The sequence below is a fragment of the Aquarana catesbeiana genome, linkage group LG04 (assembly GCF_042186555.1).
Source record: "Aquarana catesbeiana isolate 2022-GZ linkage group LG04, ASM4218655v1, whole genome shotgun sequence".
Classification (NCBI taxonomy): domain Eukaryota; kingdom Metazoa; phylum Chordata; class Amphibia; order Anura; family Ranidae; genus Aquarana; species Aquarana catesbeiana.
This window is the reverse complement of record NC_133327.1, coordinates 199,142,970-199,165,162: the sequence shown is the minus strand read 5'-3', so window position 1 is coordinate 199,165,162 and position 22,193 is coordinate 199,142,970. Positions and strand designations below refer to the sequence as shown.

Genomic DNA, 22,193 nt, shown 5'->3' with positions numbered 1-22,193 from the left:
CATGAAAATTCCAGTTTAGACATAGCCCTGCTAGAGCTGGCAGAACCTTCCCTAAGATCTCGCCTTAATGTTAATAATACCACATAAAGAATGAGACCCACATCAAACACTGAAAGGACCTGCCGTGATTGGGGCCCGTTCGGCGCGGAATTCTGAGACTTCTCCAGAACATAAGGTATGCTCCTCACCTACCTTCCCCACTTTCCCCACCTACCCTCCCCCTCCCCCACTCCAATTCTTTATCTATTCCTTTCTCTCTCTCTTTCACTTCTCTTCTATTACTAATTATGATTTATAGAGCATGCAATACCCTCTCGCCCATAGACTGGATAATAACTGTATTATACACTGCAGCAGCTAGAAATAAGACAACAGTGGCCAACCACAAGAGGGTGGGCCCGGCTCCTCTAAACCCTGTCGGGGCGGGGGGGCCGTGTCTCGCACTCCGGAAAATGGGAATCGGGGGGGGGGGGTGCTTTCGCCGATATGGCGGTCCGGGGGAGGTTGTTGGAGGCAGAAGGCCCCCCTCTCCCCGAGCGGTCGTCGGGGGGGGGGTGCTCCCTTTACCCACCCGAACAGCCAACACCCTGGATGAGGGAGGACCGTCACCGGACGGGACTTGCTCCCCGGGGACGTTTGGACTCAATAAGATGTTTAAAAGCCACAAAAATTGTGATCTAATCTTACTTGAGATATGGTCGGTTGCAAAAGCATGTGTCATTATAAACCTTCTCTGGGCTATGCTATACATGTTTACTCTATGTAATGTTTTTCACTGAAATGTTCTTAAAAATAAAGATTTTACAAAAAAAAAAAAAATGATAAAATGGAAAATTGTATACTCACCTTTCCCTAATTTTCCTTTACTGACGCATCCCATGGCAGCACACACACACTCGGCTGTGACTCCGCCCCCCACAATCTGATAGAACTGGTTAGCTATAAGTGTTGAAGAGGAGTCCACCGCTGCATTCTCAGTATCTATTACCTTAGATGGGTGGGTATCTGTGTGCTGCCATGGGATGCGTCAGGAAAGGAAAATTACGGAAAGGTAAGTATATAATTTTCCGTTTTTCTGACACATCATGGCAGCACACACACTAGGAAATAACTCGCTACATGGGTGAGTGCTTTTCTAAGATTTTTATTTTTTATCCACAGGATATGGAAGAATTAGCTTTAATGATCGATCTTCCAAATTCAACCGTTGTTAACCTAGCCGGGTCTATTCTGTAATGAGACATGAACGTGGTTCTAGAAGAGCAGGTTGTTGCCTTGCAAATTGTTTCCGGCGACACTCTACAATATGCTGCCCAAGATGTCGCCACTGCCCTGGTCAAGTGAGCCTTCAAGTCGTTGGGTATTGGAAGGAGCTGCATTCCATACGCACTCTTAATGATCTTTATTAGCCAAGAGGCTATTGCCCTGGAAGAAGCTGCCTGACCTTTCTTAGCCCCGTGTGGTATAATTAGCAAGTTTTCTGCTTTCCTGAATGGGTTAGTACCCTCCAGATATGAAGAAATAACTGATTTGATATCCAATGGATGTGGATCCCCTTGGCTAGTGAGGAACGCTGGTAAATTGATCTCTGGATAGAAGTGGAAAGCAGATGCCACCTTAGATATGAATTGTTCAGACGGTCTTAGAACGACTATCAGGATAGAAAACCAGGTGAGGCTCTTTCATTGATAGTGCATGTAGCTCGGACACTCTTTTTGAGGAGTTTATTACCACTAAAAAGGCTAATTTGAGCATTAAATCCCATAAGGATATTGACTCCAAAGGAAAAAAGGCCTCTAGAACTATAAGTCCCATGTTGAAAAGGTCGGCTTCCTAGGTGGTCTTATTTTTAAACATGCTTTTTGAAATTGAATTATTAGGGGATTGGAGGCCCATTTGATTCCTGTCACGGAGCATTCCACACTCCGCTTGAGTGCTTCCATCAGTATACCACTTCCTCCCAGTCTGGACTCAGATATCAGATATTCCAACCGCTCATAAGCACAAAACAAGGCGAGACTTGCTTAGATGCTAGCATGGACTATTTTATTTAGAATCAAAATTACAAGACTTTATATGCCATTGGAACCTCCTCTAACAATACAACTGTAACCTAATTAACATGAGCTAGTTTACTAAATCATTTACCCAGACTAGGTGACTATGCAATACACATTACCATAAACATCAACACAGGGTTAATTAGAACAAACAACAATGTGTGTAATAGAAGCTGTGGTAAGCCAGACTGTTCGTCTCCTAGCCAGTCCTGGAGGCCAATGTGATCAGCTCACTCAATTAACATGTTGAGTTCAGAATCAAACAAACCAATAATAGTCTTTACATATATCCTGGGAGATATTGTGGACAAATATTACTGTCCCATTTTAAGTAGTCCAAGATATATTTTCTCACTCACCCTGTGCCAGGATAGCACAGGGTGACTTAGACATAAGAGGTGTATGGGGAGCTGAAACAAGGGCATCCCCTACTTTCCAAGGGATTCTGAGTTCCACGGACCCTCCCGTCACAATTCCCATCATGGCTGATAAGGCAGATATTTGAACCTTTAGGGTACTCGAACTTAGATCCCTTTCCAGGCCTAGTTGTGAAAATTCGAGAGGCAAAAAAACCAACGGCCCTGTGCCGCCTGATCTTGGTAATGTGCTCCCCAACCCTGGAGGCTGGCGTCTGACATGATTATTTCCGGCTGAGGGGGCACGATGTGTCGATGACATTTTAGGTTGCTGACTCGCGTCCACCACCATGCAGATTGTTTTACCGATTTGTTGATTCATTGATGTTCTATTCCATTGTTTCAGGAACAAGATCTGGAATGTCCTCGTATGCCATTGGGACCACTGGGAAGGTGGTAGACATGGATCCCAATATGCTGAAGCATGTCCTAGCAGATAAGTGTGTTGCTTCCATTAATCTTCTTATTTTCTGGACCAATGGTCCTATTTTTTCTTGAGGGAGACCCACCGTGTTGGCATTGGTGTCGAGTTCTGCTCCCAAAAAGACCATCGATTGGGTTGGCTCCAGATTGCTTTTGTTCCAATTTATTATCCACCCGAATTGATGTAATGTGGAGATTAGTATTCCCCGAAGTTGGAGGAATAATTGTTGGCTGTTGGCCAAGAGTAGAATATCGTCGAGATAGTGGTGGACTCTTAAGCCGCATACACACGAGCGGAATGTCTGACAAAAAAGTCAGACGGAAGCTTTTCATCGTCTGTTCCGATCGTGTGTGTATGCCTCATCTGACTTTTTTTTTCGAAAATTCTGACGGACCTAGAAATGGAACATGTTATAAATGTTTCCATGTTTCCAACCAATTCCTATCGGGAAAACCGCTCGTCTGTATGCTGTTCCGACGAACCAAAAACGACGCATGCTCTGAATTACGAGACGGAAGCTATTGGCTACTGGCTATTGAACTTCCTTTTTCTAGTCCCGTCGTACGTGTTATACGTCACCTCGTTCTGGATGGTCGGACTTTGGTGTGACAGTGTGCATGCAAGACCGCTTGAGCGGAGTTCTGTCTGAGAAATCTTCGGAGTTTATTCCGACGGCAAAACCGGTCATGTGTACGCGGCATTAGTCCATTCTCTCTCAGCTATCATTGGAAGTAGAATCTTCGTGAACGTTTTGGGAGCCGTGGATATTCCAAACAGAAGACTCTGGAATTGGAAATGTTGTCCTACTGCAAACCGTAGGTATTTTTAAAAATCTGGGTGTATAATAATATGGAGATAGGCGTTGGATAAATCTATTGATAACATCCAGTCTTTTGTATTTATTGCCAGTAGTATGGATTGAAGACTTTCCATTTTGAAGGATTCTACTAGGATCGTCCTGTTGAGGTTCTTCAGATCTAGAACCAGTCGTAGGTCCCCCGTTTTTTTTTCTTCACAAGAAAAAGGGGGGGGGGGTAAAAGCCTTTGCCTTTCTGGTGCTGAGGAACTTCTACTACCGCCTGCTTTTGTAGTAACTCTAGTACATACTTGATTAGGAGTTCTCGCTTTAAAAGAGATGATGGAAGTTGGGTACTTTGGAAGTGATCCCTGGAGGTTCTGCACTTGAAACTCCATTTGTGGCCCTCGCAGATTGTGGATATTGTCCACTGATCCTTTATATGATATGCCCTACCTTTGTAAATAGCCTGAGCCTGGCTCCCACTAACACGGGCGGGCGTGGCATCAAAACAACTTTTGCTGGTCTCCTGTACTGGGAGCTTTGGGTTTCTGTGTCCTCAGGAAAGATGATTGGGTATTCCGCCAATTCCATTTGAACTCTTTGCCTGGTCTATATGATCTCGCTTCTCGGTATCTTTCAGGAAGATTGCGTCTTAAAGGGTCAATCTTTTGCTGCTTCAGCCTACGGTCAGAGGGAATAAGGCTCGATTTTCCACCCATAACTTTTGAGATAGCCGAGTCTAACTTGGGGCCGAACAGGTTGGTTCCGTCGTAGGGAATCTTGCACCAGTTAGATTTGGAAGCTGTATCTGCAACCCACGGTTTTAACCATAGGGCTCTTCTGGACATAACCGAAGACAACATCGCCCTTGCTGCTGATCTTATTATATCTACTGCAGCTTCGGCTACAAAGTCTCCTGCTAGGCTGAGTTCCTGTAGAGTAGATACGATTCTCTCCTGATCAGCTGCTTCTGACAGTAGTTTTTCAACGTTGGAGGTCCAGCTGTCAATTGCTCTGCCAACCGCCACTAGGGTGATAGCTGGTTTGCAGGCTCCTCCCACTGCTGAATAGGCTTTTTTGAGGTCGAGGTAAATTTTTCAGTCCAAAACATCTCTGAAAGTCACCGTGTCCTCTATCGGCAATGTCACGTGTCTAGCCAGACGCATTAGTGAAGCGTCTACTACAGGTGCCGCGATGACAGGGTTTACGGCTGTTTTTTTTAAAGGATATAGCTTTGCTATCCAAGAGTCAGGCTAGACTCTTTGTCGGGTTTTTGCCACTCATCTTTAATTAACTCTTCAAGCTCATCGATAAAGGGGAAGGTCTCTGGGTCCCTTTTTAAGTCAGGGAAGTATTTCCTGAGCTTGCAGGGCGTTTCCTTTGGTTCCTCCCAACCAATTGCCTCCTTTACTGACCTTGCAAAGGGGTCTATTAAAGCAAAATCGAAATCGACTGACACTGGAGAATCTTCTTCAGCTGATGAGTCATCTGATTCTTGCGGGACGGTAGAGATTGTCGCTGATGTACTTTGAACTGGTCTAATTGGTTCTGTGGCTGACACCTACAGAATTGATTCCTTTACAGATTCTCTGATTATATTCGACACCTCTAATGCATCCGATTCCTTTTCCCTGGTCGCTTCTTCAGCGCATGTCTGGCAAGCTGGCTTGTTAGGGAGGGCTTGCGCTCCGCACACACAGCAGGCATTAGCTGAAGGTTGGGTACGGTGGCCCTGCTGCGCTTGGTGAGAGGATGATGATTTACTGTGGTGGTGGGAGGAGGTTCTTGACCGGCTTCTTCTGGAGTGTGAATGCCTAGAAGGGGATCGTTCCCTGCGTTTGGAGTGAGATGATTTTGATGACCTGCCAGGGCTATCAGGATAAAGTGATATTAGTGGCGTGGCTCTCTTTTACTCCTCTTCGCTACTTACCAAAATATGATGCCTCTTACCTCACTGTAAGCTGTGGATGGTCTGCTGGGGCGGCGGCCTCCATGAGCAACAGATAGAGTATATCTGGAAAGCGAAGGGTTAGTCCCGGTGAAGCTCAGTAACAGGAAAGACACCCATCCATAAGAGAAACAAAAGGGATGAGCAGTGTCTTACCAGGTCAGAAGGCTTAATAGTACTAGTGGCAGCAGTAAACAGATGCAGAAATGCAGAGTGCAAGCGTGGAGAACCATCTGTAAGGCTGTACAGCATAAAGAGCCGTTTTTAAATAGACCGACGTCGCGGTGGAAGTGATGTAGGTGCCACACATGCACCATGGTGATATGCAGCACCTGATGTCATCTTTGAAACTGGCGAAAAGAGAAGATACTCGCGTCACTTCCGGTCGCCCCAATCACAGCCGCCATGTTGGGAAGGGCAAGAATACGGAGGACTAGAAGGCTCAGCAGTGTGGGGAAAAAAAAAAATGACAGAAAAAAACGGAGAGTGGCCTAAGAGAAGGCAGGTAAGAGGTAAAGTGGAGGAAAAAATGGAGGCCATTGCAGAGTGTTCTGAGCCTATTTAAGGCTTGTGAAAAAGTTAATACAACTCCCCTGAGAGTGGGAAGTTGCAGTGGGGTCCCTGCATATAGCTCGTTTAGAGACTGTACAGTCAGGGCTTCCAACTAGGGGAGGCTGAACCTAGCTGGGGCGAAGCAGTAAGAGGTCCGTGCTTTATCCCGTCAGTCCTAACAGGTAAGGAAAAAAAAGGAGAATGCAGCGGTGGACTCCTCTTCAAAACTTATAGCTAACCAGTCCTATCAGGTTGAGGGGGGCGGAGTCAAAACCCAGCGTGTGTGCTGCCATGATTGTAAAAAAATTTACAAATATGAAAAATGTGGCATGCATTTGTATTCAGCCCCCCTGAATCAATACCTTGTAGAACCACCTTTCGCTGCAATTACAGCTGCAAGTCTTTTTGGGTATGTCTATCAGCTTTGCACATCTAGTGAAATTTTCCCATTCTTCCTAATACCTCAAGCTCTGTCAGATTGAATGGAGAGCGTCTGTGAACAGCAAATTTTCAAGTCTTGCCACAGATTCTCAATTGGATTTAGGTCTGGACTTTGACTGGGACATTCTAACACATGAATATGCTTTTATCTAAACCATCCCATTGTAGCTATGACTGTATGCTTAGGGCCATTGTCCCGCTGGAAGGTGAACCTCCACTCCAGTCCTAAGTCTTTTGCAGACTCTAACAGGTCTTCTTCTAAGATGGCCCCATCCATCTTCCCATCAACTCTGACCAGCTTCCCTGTCACTGCTGATGAAAAGCACCCCCACTACATGATGCTGCCACCAGGTTTCACGGTTGGGATGGTGTGTTCAGGGTGATGTGCAGTGTTAGTTTTCTGCCACACATAGCATTCTGCTTTGAGGCCAAAAAGTTCAATTTTGGTCTCATCTGACCAGAGTACCTCCCTTCCACATGTTTGCTGTGTCCCCCACATGGCTTCTCGCAAACTTCAAATGGGACTTCTTATGGCATTATTTTAACAATGGCTTTCTTCTTGCCACTCTTTCATAAAGGCCAGATTTGTGGAGTGCACAACTGGTAGTTGTCCTTTGTCCTGTGGACAGATTCTCTCACCTGAGCTGTGGATCTCTGCAGCTCCTCCAGAGTTACCATGGGCCTCTTGGCTGCTTCTTCTGATAATGCTCTACTTGCTCGGCCTGTCTGTTTAGGTGGACGGTTTGCAGTCGTGCCATATTCTTTCCATTTTTGGATGATGGATTGAACAGTGCTCTGTGAGAGATTACAAGCTTGGGATATTATTTATAACCTAACCCTGCTTTAAACTTTTCCACAACTTTATCCCTGCCCTGACCAGTGTGTTCCTTGGCCTTCGTGATGCTGTTTGTTCACTAGGGTTCTCTAAGAACCCTGTGAGGTCTTCACAGAACAGCTGTATTTATACCGAGATTAAATTACACACAGGAGGACTCCATTTACTAATTAGGTGACTTCTGAAGGCAATTGATTCCACTAGATTATAGTTAGGGGTATAAGAGTAAAGGGGGCTGAACACAAATGCATGCCACACTTTTCAGATATTTGTGAAAAAAAAATTGAAAACCATTTATCATTTTCCTTCCACTTCACAATTATGTGCCAGTTTGTGTTGGTCTATCACATAAAATTCCAATAAAATACATTTACCTATTTGGTTGTAACATGACAAAATGTGGAAAATTTCAATGAGTTTGAATACTTTTTCAAGGCACTGTAGGAGTTGAAGCATAAAAATTATTTTAATAAGATTTATTTTCCCCACTAGGGACAAACAAAGTCTGTTCCAAACCCTAATCTTGTCCCAAAATCATAGCAAAAGGGGTTAGATATACCGGTGTCAAACATCCGTTGGGTGACTTGTACAACTAGATATTTGAATAATGGAGACACGGGGCATGATGGGACTAAAGCCAGGAAAGGTGTCCATCTAGTAAGTCTGGAGTACTCTCCAAATTGAATGATGGTGTGCATGGCTGCTCTAAGGGAATGGGAAGTATCACCCAGCAATAGCATAGTCTCATCTACATAGAGCATGATTTTTTTCTCCAGGATCGGGCCATATTTGAAACCTACTCATGTCAGTATGAAACCTATGTCAGTATTCTAACTGACGCCGCCAAGGGCTCGATAGCCATGGCAAATAACATGGACAATGAGCATCCCTTTCGGGTGCCCCTGCCCAGACAGAATGTTGGTGACAATTTACCAGTCTCCCTTATAGCTGCTACAGGTCGGTCAAAGAGCAGTTTGGCCCAGGATATAAGAATCACAAACCCAAATTTAGACAGGACGGCTCACAAGGATTGCCATTCTACACTACCAAATGCTTTAGCTGCATCTAAAGATAGCAGTGCTCTTTCACCCATGTTATCTGCCTTTGATTGGATGTTGACCAACAATCTATGGGGGTTTATGGCCGTAGACTTTTGGGGCATAAAGCCTAATTGATACGAATTTATGATAGAGGAAATGATCTTAAGTCTAAGCGCTAAGACTTTGGGCCAGGATCTTGATATCACTTTGAAGGAGTGAGAAAGATCTATACGAACTCGGATCTTTACATGGTTTCAAAGGGAGTATGATATTAACCTTGGTCATTGACTGGGGTAGGCATCTACTCTCACAAGCTGCATTGGAAACTTAAAGTAATTTCAGCAGCAAAAGTTCAGCATATTTTTTATATACCTTAATGGGCAAACCCTCATCACTGGGAGACATGCTGTTCGCTGTCTGCAATTCCTCCAGAGTTTGCAGGCGTTAAGCATGTTCCTATCCAGTTATGACATGACAGGCAGTTGAATACTATGCAAATAGTCATGCAGGGAGTCCAGTGAGCATGACTGTTTAGAATGGTATAGAGATGAATAATATTTGACCAATTCAGTCATAATGATCTCTGGGGAGTTGACTAGCTTACCTTCCCAAGAGCATAAGGCGCTTATAGTGTGAGATACTTGTGGTGAGTGTGACTGCATAATTTTTGCCAGCAAGTGACCTGTCTGTTCCCTCTCTTCATAATATTAGACGACAGGCAATGACGCCAGGTGATCCAATGCATCCTGAACCAACAGCCAAGCCCCCTTGGTGGAATTTGAGGGATTCACAATATATTTTTGTTCCAGTTGCAGTACCTGTTGTGCAACCCGACTAGCAATTTGGTATCTTGTTACTTTGGGAAACATATACACTTCTTTCTATTTTCAACATTTAAGGGATAAGTTTATCTCAGGGAATTAAAAAATTAACTGGCAGACATATTGTTTCTATTATCAAATGGTGACTGCACTTAAATGAAAAAGACAAAATAAAAACAGAATGAATATGTTTAGAGTTGGACCAGAACAATTTTTTCCAACCACTCTAAAATGGCAAACTGAAAATTCTGAAATCTGTACCCAAGCCTGAATCTTGATAGCCAACATATTTCTCCAGTAAGTAGTATCCTTGCACCTAGAACCATTGCCATCTAATATTGTTATTCTCATTTCTTTGAATAATATTCATACTCTGGGGCCATTTTCCTTCACATATTCAATATCATGCATGCTTGTATCTCAATTCCTTTTTCATATCCTGTCACAGTATCAATCACTGCCTCCTGTCCACTCAATCCAGTTTTGATTTATCAGCCGGCGTCTTTCTGGACTCCATAACTCGACCCAAACCATTTTAACGAGACAGTGACAAATAGCCCCCTGTATCACATCAACCTGTTCCACTTAGTAAACTAAGACACGGGAGCCATGACATCCCCACATAAAGTATTCCATTCCCCCGACTGATGTATATTAATGAGGAGATGCGATTTGAAATGCCTCTTCCACATCACCATCTAATATGATCGAATTAGGAAATAGGATGATTTATTAAATTTTGCTGAGCTGAAAGACTCCTTTGTATCGTTCCATGTGAGGTTGGGAGAAGGGAGCTGTTGCTTTCAATTTTTCCTGCAGAGGACATATAGGAGTTTCACAGACAAATTATTGTCTCAAGGAGGCAAAATGTTATTAAGCAAATGCTCAATAACGCAAAGCTAAATCAGTTTTTTTAAATTCCTAATTTAATGTAAATCACGGTTCCTTTGCAGAAATTCAGTTTGCGATCTTATTAAGTCCCATTTGCATCATCCAGCCTCACTCCAGGATAGTTTTAAATTCATAGAACTAGTGGGTAAAAAAAAAAAAAAAAAAGCACAAGCCAAACTATTACAATATCTACCAGGACAGAAATAATTAATACACTAGCCCTCAAATATAATAACGCACATTATGAAATACATAAAATAGCTACATCGGTGGCATCTACCACAACTTTTGTGGCAATGCCATGCATCTCAATTATTTAGCACCACAGCACAACTGTATATTACCTAACAATGTTACAGAGATGCAACCCTACTTAAAATATTTAGTAATTTAACATAAAATGATCTCTAAAATTCTGTCAACACTACATTTTCACACCAAAGAGCTACAGTATATTTTTAAAAAAAGACCTCAAACCAAATTAAAAACAAGATAATGCATTTCCTAATTAATTATGATTATCATTATACAGGATTTATATAGCGCCGACAGTTTACGCAGCACTTAATAAGTTACAATTCCATTTATAAGTTTACAATTTAATACTTCAGGAAAGTTTCATGGCCCTTTCCTCTGGATTAAATATAAGATACCATTTTTACCACAGTGTTACGTTCCAAAGTGCCGTTTTCTGGAATTAGGTAGGTACAGCTCTCAGAAGATATACTGCGACCCCTTGAAAATTTAGCTCTGTCGAATTGGCCCACTGTTTCATTTGAGTTTGACATGCCTGGCTTTGCTACACTGAAAAGTACACAAGTAGCTTTAGCTAATAGGAAGGGAGAGCATAGGGTTGACCTTAACGGTTAGTTGCTGCTCCTCCAATAACCATTCATACTGTAGGTTGGGGTTGTCCCTGACCAGACTGTATTGTTTTGATGGCAGCAGTAGAGGAAAGAAAAAAGTCATATTCTGACTGTGCTGCCTGACGGAGTTCTGAATTGGAAAACCGGCATTTTTTGGAAGGTAACATAGTTCACACTGATAATACTATATTTTTGGGAATGTACCAGTTTTTTCTATCATTTCAACTTTAAAAGTGCAAATCTTTCACTATCATCACCTCTTAACTATCAAGAAGTCAATGGCCCAAAACAAGTATAAAACCAGTAAAATTAGAACTCCTAATCTACACATGTGTTACAGGTCAGTAACTCACTAAGAACATGAAGTATCAATTGAATTAATTGAATTATTCTCTACAGCCACCATTTCAGACTTTTGAGGCATGTTTGAATCTGAATTGTTAGCTGAGGAGAATTAACTTAGCATACTTAGCAAGAATATACTAAAACATTAAGACTTAATAATCTTTCACCTTGCCTTGAAATGGATCTCTTAAAATGTAATTCATACCCATTCATACTGACCTTTGTCATGCTCAACCACTTCTTTGTGGGACATACCCAATCTGTCTGTAGATCTGACCCACAATTGTTAACTTGAACACCTATTTGCTCTGAGAAACAATGGCTTGTCTAAATTTAATTCCTCTTGGCAACCTTGGACCTCTCACCAGCTTTAGAAGGGTTGATTACTGGAATTGGGCCTTAAAGCGGGGGTCCACCTATCTATCGTTTTTTTTTTTTTTGAGTTCATTCACAAACTTTTCTTCTCAGCATTACATACTCACCTATTGTGTGTAATATGTCCGCCTGTGTCAGATTTTGTCGGAAAGAATAACTTATATTATTCACTACAGGCGGTTTCCATCTTCATTGTGGGCATTTGAAGCCCACAAGCATTTATTTCCTGGATGTGTTGAATGCTGTGCTCCCAGCATTCACCGCTCGTTCTCGCACATGCTCAGTGGCATCCTGGGAAGCCTGAGACTAGCTCCCAGGAGTCTGGGAGAGGCTAGAAACACGCCTACTCCCACGGGAGGAGAACCAGGAAGTGCAAAGAAGAATAGAAAAATAAAAGGTAATTACGGCGATTTAAATTTTTTTAAACGGCATGTCAGCATCTAGGCAAGGAAGAGAATACATACAGATATTGTTCAAAATTTGGGTGGAACCCCGCTTTAAGCTTGTTAGTCTTACCTATAAGACCTCACTGTTACACATTAATACTCTGCAGCCAGATCTGCTTTACTAACTTTAGCCTAACCTTACCAGATACTGGCTGGTTCTTGTGTTTCCCTGTTAAACTTACAGTTCAGAGTTTTAGTATACGTTTTGTAAAATTTGTTTTCTCAATGCTTCCATCGAGCATTTTAACTAATCGAAAGCACCATGCCCTCAACTATAAGACTTGAGCAATTTTTTTTGTTTACTACAGAATTATCCTGGTACCCCACATCTTCATAAAAACTTAACTGCGTCTCTCGCATACTTCATTGTGGTTACTGATAGCACCGGTGAAGAAATGCAAGAAAATTAAATGTGTTACTCTGCCATTGAGGACCAGGAGTGGACACAGACCACAACTAAATGTATTCATATGCACCAGGGACAAGGAACACAATATACAATAAGTTTTGTTTCAGCAAAGTTAAGATATGTAGCCATTTTTGATCCAAATAGTTTTTATGTTTTAATGCAGTACTTTTCTTTATAGCAAACATCTGACTTCCTAAAATATTAGTTATACTCAAAGTACCCAGGGAAAATCCAAATTTAGTTGCACTATTATTACAATTGCAATAAGACATGCCTCCCTCCCACGTCCACATACTGGTCAAGGATGACACCTATCCTTCTTAGTGGCCAGGGGGGCAGGGTGGCAATATAAGTGGGCAGACTGGAATAGGTCAATCCAAGTTCTGGTAGAAATTAGAATGATAGAATCTCTCAGGTTTTGAGCCTCCTAAGACACTATAAAATAAACTGAACATGCAGGAAGGTTGCTGGGGTGCTTGCTGCAGTCTTGCATTCAGTTTACCATATGTTAAAATCTCACAGATACACAGTAAAACACAAAGTTAAAAATACTTTTGCTTGGGCATAAACAAAAGGCATCATATGTAGATAAAGCAATTTAAATATTCATAAATGTGTGAAGAAAGTTTTTGAGATCTACCAGTATGCACCACAAATACCCATCCCTGATTGGTTACCTCCTGTTAACATCTTTTATGATGGTACGGCATAAACGGTAGCAAAACGAAGAATAAAACAGTTGCCATTTGGCATGAAATATACATAGATCACATTCACTAGAAGTCATGGTTTAGTAGGAATTGAGCAGTACAAACACGTTATTATTCTTGCACTTTTAACATTTAATCCAAGGTATGACAGTACATTCAGTTTATAACAAACATCATAGTGGAGATCACAGCAGGAAAATTCTTATAGAACATAGTCATCATGGAGCCTATAGAAGTTAAGCAATATGCACATAGGTCAAATCATTAAAGAATATTAATATTAATATATATATATATATATATATATATCTATCTATCAATCTATATCTTCTCTTGAAGGGGTAGGACCGAAAAATGTCTGCCGATCGGCATCCGATCAGCACTTTTAGTCAATGGCTGAGAGTGCTGACTAAGGTGTTCTTGTGGGGGGGGCTGTCACCCTGTCAGAACACAATAGCTCAGCGGGGCAGATCGCTGTACTAACATCAGATAGTAAGTACAGGGCTCCTCCTGAGCTCTTCAGTTTTTATTTCGTTCAGCCCGCTGGTTCAACAAAACAAAAAACTGCTAGTGTGTACCAGGCTTTCCTGCCGATCCTGTAAACCATGGTCTCTACTACAGGAAGTGAGAAAATGCAAGATGTTTGAATGGTCACAGGAACAGAAGATGAGGGGAAATCTTCCAAAGGGCATAGCTGTTCTGATGACAACTGTCGAAGAGGGCATATCCCCACACTTTGTAGAGATCTTCTTATTGCAGTGTCTCTTGGATAATAAGTGAAGAGTAAATCTTCTCAACAGGACACAAACAAAAAAATAATAAAACTGACGGGGCCATAACAATTTCCTAGTATATCCAAAAATAAGAAAAAGGGTTCTGACTTTAGATATGCTTTGGGGTATATTTTAAAAGTAGAGAATCTGGCATTCAGCAAACAGAATGTCTTCTGAATGTCAGTGCGAGTGAATCTTTTAGAACCATGTATTTTAAATAGCAGTGGTTGATATTCCAGCAGACATTGTTTGGTGAAAGTCACACTCACTGCCTAGGCCAATTGAATTTTGGACACTTCCTACAGAGCAAATGGCCTTTCCTATATCAGAGGTCAGACATTGTGCTGAGTTGCACAGTTTGTGCATGAGAGCAAATTTACGTGTGGGGCCCTTCCCCATTTGTTAGCTTATCCATCTATATTGATAGTTTTTAAATTCTACATGGTGTGAACATCCATCAATGATAAAGCATCCACCAGTTATAGTACAGAATATTTTTTATATTTTCTAATCAATTATTGCTAAAGGCATGTATAACCCCCAAAAAAACAAAATGTAATATATTGCAGTATACTAGCCCTTCGATTGGGTGGTTCCATTTGTTTTATTCATTCGATTTTTTTACCTTTATTTTCACCTGGTAATAGTATAAATAATACACAATCTGTCCCTGGGTGGGTGACACATGGTTGCTACTCAGGCTGTACTTCAAACATGCCTGCCTATGGTTCAACTCCATTATATAGGGGATGATGGGTTTGGTAGTTTACATAAGAAAAATCACTTTGCTTTCTGTTCAGGTCCCAGGAAGTAACAAGGATGCAGCATGTCTAGCAAAATCAAGAGGCAATTTCTGCATTGGCTAAAATATTCTTTACCTGAAAAAAGAAAACTAATACAGCCACCACATCTAAGAATCGGTAAGTTGCAAAATATTATATTTTTGTTCTTGGCATTGGTTATCCTGTAAAATGACACTGTCAAGTTGAAATAAAATCTGCACAAAGCTGCCCCAGCAAAGAATATAAATACTAATCTCTCCTGCACTTCCCAATACCATTCCAACCATGAGACATCTTCCTGTAAAGTCTGCAGAGAACATGTAGCGATGTGGGAGTCCACCGAGCACTGCAGTAACACAGGAGACTGACATTCCTGAACTGGCAATTTCTATGCAGCCTTCATACTGTAGGAATTCTGACCAGAGGATCATTCGTTAGGAAGAGAGGAAGGCATTTACATTTTTCTTATACCAAAACAGCTTTGTGCAGATTGTTTTGAAATGGTAGGGATATGTTAGGTAATCCTTGGTATACCAAAATTTGCCAATGCCCAATGCATTTTTAAAAAACAAACAACTCTCTCAAAAAGAGAAAAGAACTGTTAAGAAAATGCTTGGTTTATATGACAGACCTGTAAGTGAATTTCTTATTGTCTAGGCCTCTGAGTTGACTTTGCTAAACCTGAGCATGGAGCAATAGAGAACACTGTTCAGTCTCTGTGCCTTATTTGCACTGACAGTACATGGATATCCATTGGAGTAACTTCAATGGAGGACAAAGAGGGAGAACTTAGGCAATGCTCCCTATCATTTTTTCCAGCTTGCAATTACTAAGCAAAACCTCTGGCAAAATATTGGGTATTCACTGTGACTTCGTTATTGCAATGTACAGTATATTTATTTAGCAGATTTATTTATTCCTTTAAATGAATGGCGGGTCATCCTAAAATGACAAAATCACCTTGATATCCTTGATCTGTGGACTTTCCGCGACTTTCCTCTATCTCTTGACCTGCTGTGACTGCGCTTTCTCCTTGAACTGTACGATGATTCACTGCTAGACCGATGTCTGCGTCTAAAACATGAACAGATGAAAAAGTATAAAATTATATCTAAAAACTGCACATGATTAGCCATATACATAAACTATATATAGTTGTTAGGCTTATATAATAGAATGGCATGTGATGATATATAAGATTGGATGGTACTTTACTGTCACAAGTCAGTATCCCTGATCACCACCATACCAGTCATATGATGACACTGTACCGCACTGTTGACAGTATGTAAAAAAAATACAATAAGTACCAAAAATAAACGTATTTAGTTTTATAACGTTTCTATATTCTTTATTAGTTTCATATAAAGAGTTAGCATTTACATGTGAAATCTTGTCAGATGTTCCCACTGGAGCACAGATAAATTATGGAAAATACTCAAAACAGTCAATGCAGTGTGAAATTCAATACAGATCAGTAAACATATGCCTCCATCCAGAGGTATTGGTAGAGGTGGCTCCAGAGGAGTAGAGAGGGGGTAAGGATGGGAAGGGGAGGGAGGGAAGTGGAAAAGGAGCACCAGCAAACCAATTAAATGAACTAGTGTTTAACAAGAATCATTATATTTGTACAGTGCAGCTAGGATGTGATAACCATGAAGACCACTGAAAAAGAAAAACTTAGCTATGCATACATTTTTTCTAGTCACTAGTCTCTCCATCTCACATTGAAGATTAAGTTCTGTAAGTGTGGACGTTATCGAGGGGGGTTCAGAAGCTTTCCAAAGTCTGCTGATATTCAGGTTTGCTGCAAGTGGGAAATGTATTATTACTACCCGTGATCAGGGAGGAGATTTTTCTATCCCCAGATGGACGGGTTGGGAATTGAGGGGAACTTATTTACAGTGGATATAGAAAGTCTATACACTCCTGTTAAGTGTATAGAAAAAACACTGCGCTAACAAAATGCAAAGAAAAAAGCTGCTACATATAATGTGACAAAAACAATAAATACATGATAGAGAAAATGTAGCGCATAATGAATATATGTGTGATCAAAGTACAAACGGTATTCCTCAATTGTGCTTCAATCCAACATAGTATTGGTGATTCATCAACCAAATAACATGTGATGTATATAAAGTCTATAATAATAAAATAAGTGAAGAATTTAATGTCCCACTAAATAAAAATGGATGTAATTCGAAGAGGGATGGTGTTCCAACATTTGGCAGAAGATTAAATCCGCAGGAAAGGCACATCAACCAGATGAAACAATCATGGAAAAGGTGGTGTGTAGAAAACTCTTACCAGATCCTGTGGATTCCCTTGTCAGCGACAGGGAATCAAATGAGCAGGGTGCCACCCAGGGCATAAGGAAGGATGTCCCGACACTCGAACCGTCCAGACTGGACTCTGCGTGGATCTCCGGGGGCCACCAGGTAGGTCCTCACAGTGGATAACCAAGGCACGGATCAGAAAAGTGAAGACATCCCACGTGGAACTGGAGTAAGAACTTGATCTCATTCAGATGGTATGTGGAATGAGAAAATAGGCCTCCACATAGTGCAGATAAAAATGGGGTATTTTTTATTTAAAAAAAAAAAGCCTTATTACAATAAAAACGTGATCACAATATAAAAAGCAGAGTGGGCAACATGGAGGATGCTGAATAAGGCCGACGCATTTCGACCTAGGGGTCTTCTACTGGGGCAGTAGATGAGGAGACCGCACTTATGGGCACCGATGAGGAGACTGCACTTATGGGCACCGATGAGGAGACTGCACTTATGGGCACCGATGAGGAGACTGCACTTATGGGCACCGATGAGGAGACTGCACTTATGGGCACCGATGAGGAGAGCGCGCTTATGGGCATCGATGAGGAGACCGCGCTTATGGGCATCGATGAGGAGACCGCACTTATGGGCACCGATGAGGAGACCGCACTTATGGGCACCGATGAGGAGACCGCACTTATGGGCACCGATGAGGAGACCGCACTTATGGGCACCGATGAGGAGACCGCACTTATGGGCACCGATGAGGAGACCGCACTTATGGGCACCGATGAGGAGACCGCACTTATGGGCACCGATGAGGAGACCGCACTTATGGGCACCGATGAGGAGACCCCACGTTTTGACCTAGGGGTCTTCTACTGGGGCAGTAGAAGACCCCAGTAGAAAACCCCTAGGTCAAAAACGCGTCGGGCTTATTCAGCATCCTCCATGTTGCCCACTCTGCTTTTTATATTGTGATCACGTTTTTATTGTAATAAGGCTTTTTTTTTAGAAATAAAAAATACCCCATTTTTATCTGCACTATGTGGAGGCCTATTTTCTCTTTCCACATACCATCTGAATGAGATCAAGTTCTTACTCCAGTTCCACGTGAGATGTCTTCACTTTTCTGATCCGTGCCCTGGTTATCCACTGAGAGGACCTACCTGGTGGCCCCCGGAGATACACGCAGAGTCCAGTCTGGACGGTTCGAGTGTCAGGACATCCTTCCTTTTGCCCTGGGTGGCACCCTGCTCATTTGATTCCCTGTCGCTGACAAGGGAATTCACAGGATCTGGTAAGAGTTTTCTACACACCACCGTTTCCATGATTGTTTCATCTGGTTGATGTGCCTTTCCTGCGGATTTAATCTTCTGCCAAATGTTGGAACACCATCCCTCTTCGAATTACATCCATTTTTATTTAGTGGGACATTAAAGTCTTCACTTATTTTATTATTATAGACTTTATATACATCACATGTTATTTGATTGATGAATCACCAATACTTTGTTGGATTGAAGCACAATTGAGGAAAACCGTTTGTACTTTGATTACACATATATTCATTATGCGCTACATTTTCTCTATCATATACACTCCTGTTAAAATGTTGGGATTCTGTGATGTAAAAAAATAACAAAGATAAATAATTTCAGAACTTTTTCCACCTTTAATGTGACCTATAAACTGTACAACTCAATTGAACAACAAACTGAAATCTTTTAGGTGGAGGGAAGTAAAAATAAAAAAATAAAATATGATTGCATAAGTGTGCACACCCATAAAGCAGAACTCCGGGAAAAAACGGTTTCCCCATGTCCTTGTTGCTGATCTCCTACCTTCACCGACTATGTACTCCCAGCCAGCGGTCTTGTCACTTCCCACCAGTAGTTCCCTAAAAGCAAGCAGGGACTTGTACTTCCGTCCCCATTTGCTGTAGTGGACGGAGGGGTCTCACAGCCCCCGATCTGTACCGCCCATTGAGGTGGTATCCCTACTCCTCCTCCTCTGCTCCCTGCCAACACCGCCCCCCCCCCGCCAGCCATCTCTCAATGCAGAGCGGGGATCACTGCGAGACACCGGCCAAGTGACAGAGCGGGAGATCTTGGGCTGTGACAGATCTTGTATACGAAATACTGGATGCCGCAACGGCACAGATGATGAGACAGCACTTATGGGCACCGATAAGGAGTCCGCACTTATGGGCACCGATGAGGAGACCGCACTTATGGGCACCGATGAGGAGACCGCACTTATGGGCACCGATGAGGAGACCGCACTTATGGGCACCGATGAGGAGACCGCACTTATGGGCACCGATGAGGAGACCGCACTTATGGGCACCGATGAGGAGACCGCACTTATGGGCACCGATGAGGAGACCGCACTTATGGGCACCGATGAGGAGACCGCACTTATGGGCACCGATGAGGAGACCGCACTTATGGGCACCGATGAGGAGACCGCACTTATGGGCACCAATGAGGAGACCGCACTTATGGGCACCAATGAGGAGACCGCACTTATGGGCACCAATGAGGAGACCGCACTTATGGGCACCGATGGGGAGACCGCACTTATGGGCACCGATGGGGAGACCGCACTTATATTGAAGTTTATGGAGATTGCCATACATTAGAGGGTTCCACCTTTATTGTGTTTTTAGTAAGTTATTGCTGCACTTTTTTTTTTTCTCATGCTGACATTTACTTGTGCCACAAGCCGATGTAAAGCAGCGTGTCCCGGCTCTTTATTTCTGTGGTGCACATAGGGATGTTCTCACATACAACATACAAGCACTGATTGCTGTTAGAAACATACAGCAGGGGGAGGAATATTTCTAATATTGAAATACAGCAGAGTACAGTCTGTATAATTTATAATTATGGACATGTGTCTACAGTTCAGTAATGATTACATAAAGCAAGTAAGGGCAATATGTTTATCTCCTGTTGTGGCTGGAGGGAGAGAGCACAAACATGCTTTGCATTTATAAGGCTGTAACCCATCTATCCTGCTGTGTGCTACTGAGTAGTATGGCTTGCTGGATGCAGAATGAGGGGTGTGATTTATGTTGAAGTGGGCTTGTTCACATTTACATGTACAGGCCCAGTGTACACCCCCATATTCATTGCAATTCCCGAAGGTTCATGGGAAATGTAGTTAGAGAGAGGGGAGAGGATACGATGTAATTACTGTTCTAACAGCTCCTTTTTGGAAGAATACATGATGCATTTTTTGAATTAGAGAGAGAGAGCACTTCCTGAAAATTCAATTAGACTTTTCTCTTCAATGGTAAGCAATTTCACTAATGTAATAACTTTTTAGTGTTTTGTGTGAGGGGTGTACCAATGGGGGATTTTTTGCCAATCCTGCTTTAAACTAATACTACCTTTATTACAGCACTCAGTTTTTTTGGGGTATGAGTCTATCAGCATGACACATCTTTACTTGGCAATATTTGCCCACTCTTTGCAAAAACACTCCAAATCTGTTAGCTTGCAAGGGCATCTCCTGTGCACAGCGCTCTTCAGATCACCCCACAGATTTTCAATCGGATTCAGGTCTGGGCTCTGGCTGGACCATTCCAAAGCTTTAATCTTCTTCTGTTGAAGCCATTCCTTTGCTTATTTGGATGTATGCTTTGGGTCGCTGTCATGCAGAAAGATGAAGTTCCTCTTCATGTTCAGCTTTCTAGCCGAAGCCTGAAGGTTTTGTGCCAATATTGACTGGTATTTGGAACTGTTCATAATTCCCTTTACCTTGACTAAGGCCCCTGGTCCACCTGAAGAAAAAAAGCCCCAAAGGATGATGCTGCCACCACCATGCTTCACTGTGGGTATGGTGTTCTTTTGGTGATGTGCAGTGTTGTTTTTGCGCCAAACATATCTTTTGGCCATGGCCAAAAAGTTCAACCTTGGTTTCATCAGATCAGAACACATTTTCCCACATGCTTTTGGGAGACTTCAGATGTGTTTTTGCAAATTTTAGCTGGACTTGGATGTTTTTCTTTGTAAGAAAAGGCTTACGTGTTGCCAATCGGTCACATGTATCACATAGCCAATACTAGCCAGATATTTCTGCAGCTCCTTTAATGTTGTTGTAGGTCTCTTGGCAGCCTCCCTGAGCAGTTTTCTTCTTGTCTTTTCAACAATTTTGTAGTGACGTCCAGTTCTTGGTAATGTCACTGTTGTGCAATATTTTCTCCACTTAATGATGATTGTCTTCACTGTGTTCCATGGTATATCTAATGCCTTGTAAATTCTTTTTGTACCCTTCTCCTGACTAATACCTTTTACTAGTGAGATCCCTCTGATGCTTTGGAAGCTTTCTGCAGACCATGGCTGTAGGATGCGACTAGGAAAATGTCAGGAAAGACCTACTAGAACAGCTGAACTTTATTTGGGGTTAATCAGAGGCATTTTAAATGATGTCAGGTGTGTACCGACTCCTATTTAACATTTGAATGTGATTGCTTAATTCTGAACACAGCTATATTTCCAGGTATAAGAGGGTGTGCACACTTATGCAACCACATTATTTTAGTTTTATATGTTTACTCTCCCCCCCCAAAAAAAAATATTTTAGTTTTTCAATTGAGTTGTACAGTTTATAAGTCACATTAAAAAGGTGGAAAAAGTTCTAAAATTAGTATCTTTGTCTCATTTGCTTATATCACAGAAACCCAACATTTTAACAGGGGTGTGTAGACTTTTTATATCCACTGTAGTTTTAGGGCCTCAAGAAATGAGATAAGACATCAGTTCATCAGGATTGACCAATAATATACATTGATTTGGATTATTTTTACCCAAAAAAATGTAGCAGAAAACATTTTGACCTAAATTTATGAAGAAAGATTCTGTTTACAAAATCAATAACAGAAACTAAGAAAAACATGTTTTTTTCAAAAATTTCGATATTTTCATTTTTAAAATAACAAATAAAAAGGCCAGTGGTGATCAAATATCAGCAA

General features: G+C 41.9%; 1 protein-coding gene across 2 annotated transcripts in view; it reads right to left on the bottom strand.

Annotated features, from left to right (window-relative positions):
- RSRC1 (arginine and serine rich coiled-coil 1) overlaps positions 1-22,193 on the bottom strand; it is a 531,608-nt gene that overhangs the window by 472,522 nt on the left and 36,893 nt on the right. For both annotated transcript variants that reach the window (XM_073626091.1, XM_073626090.1), the window contains exon 3: positions 15,894-16,007. In XM_073626091.1, coding sequence (XP_073482192.1) covers positions 15,894-16,007 — 114 coding nt within the window. The remainder of the gene's footprint in view (positions 1-15,893; positions 16,008-22,193) is intronic.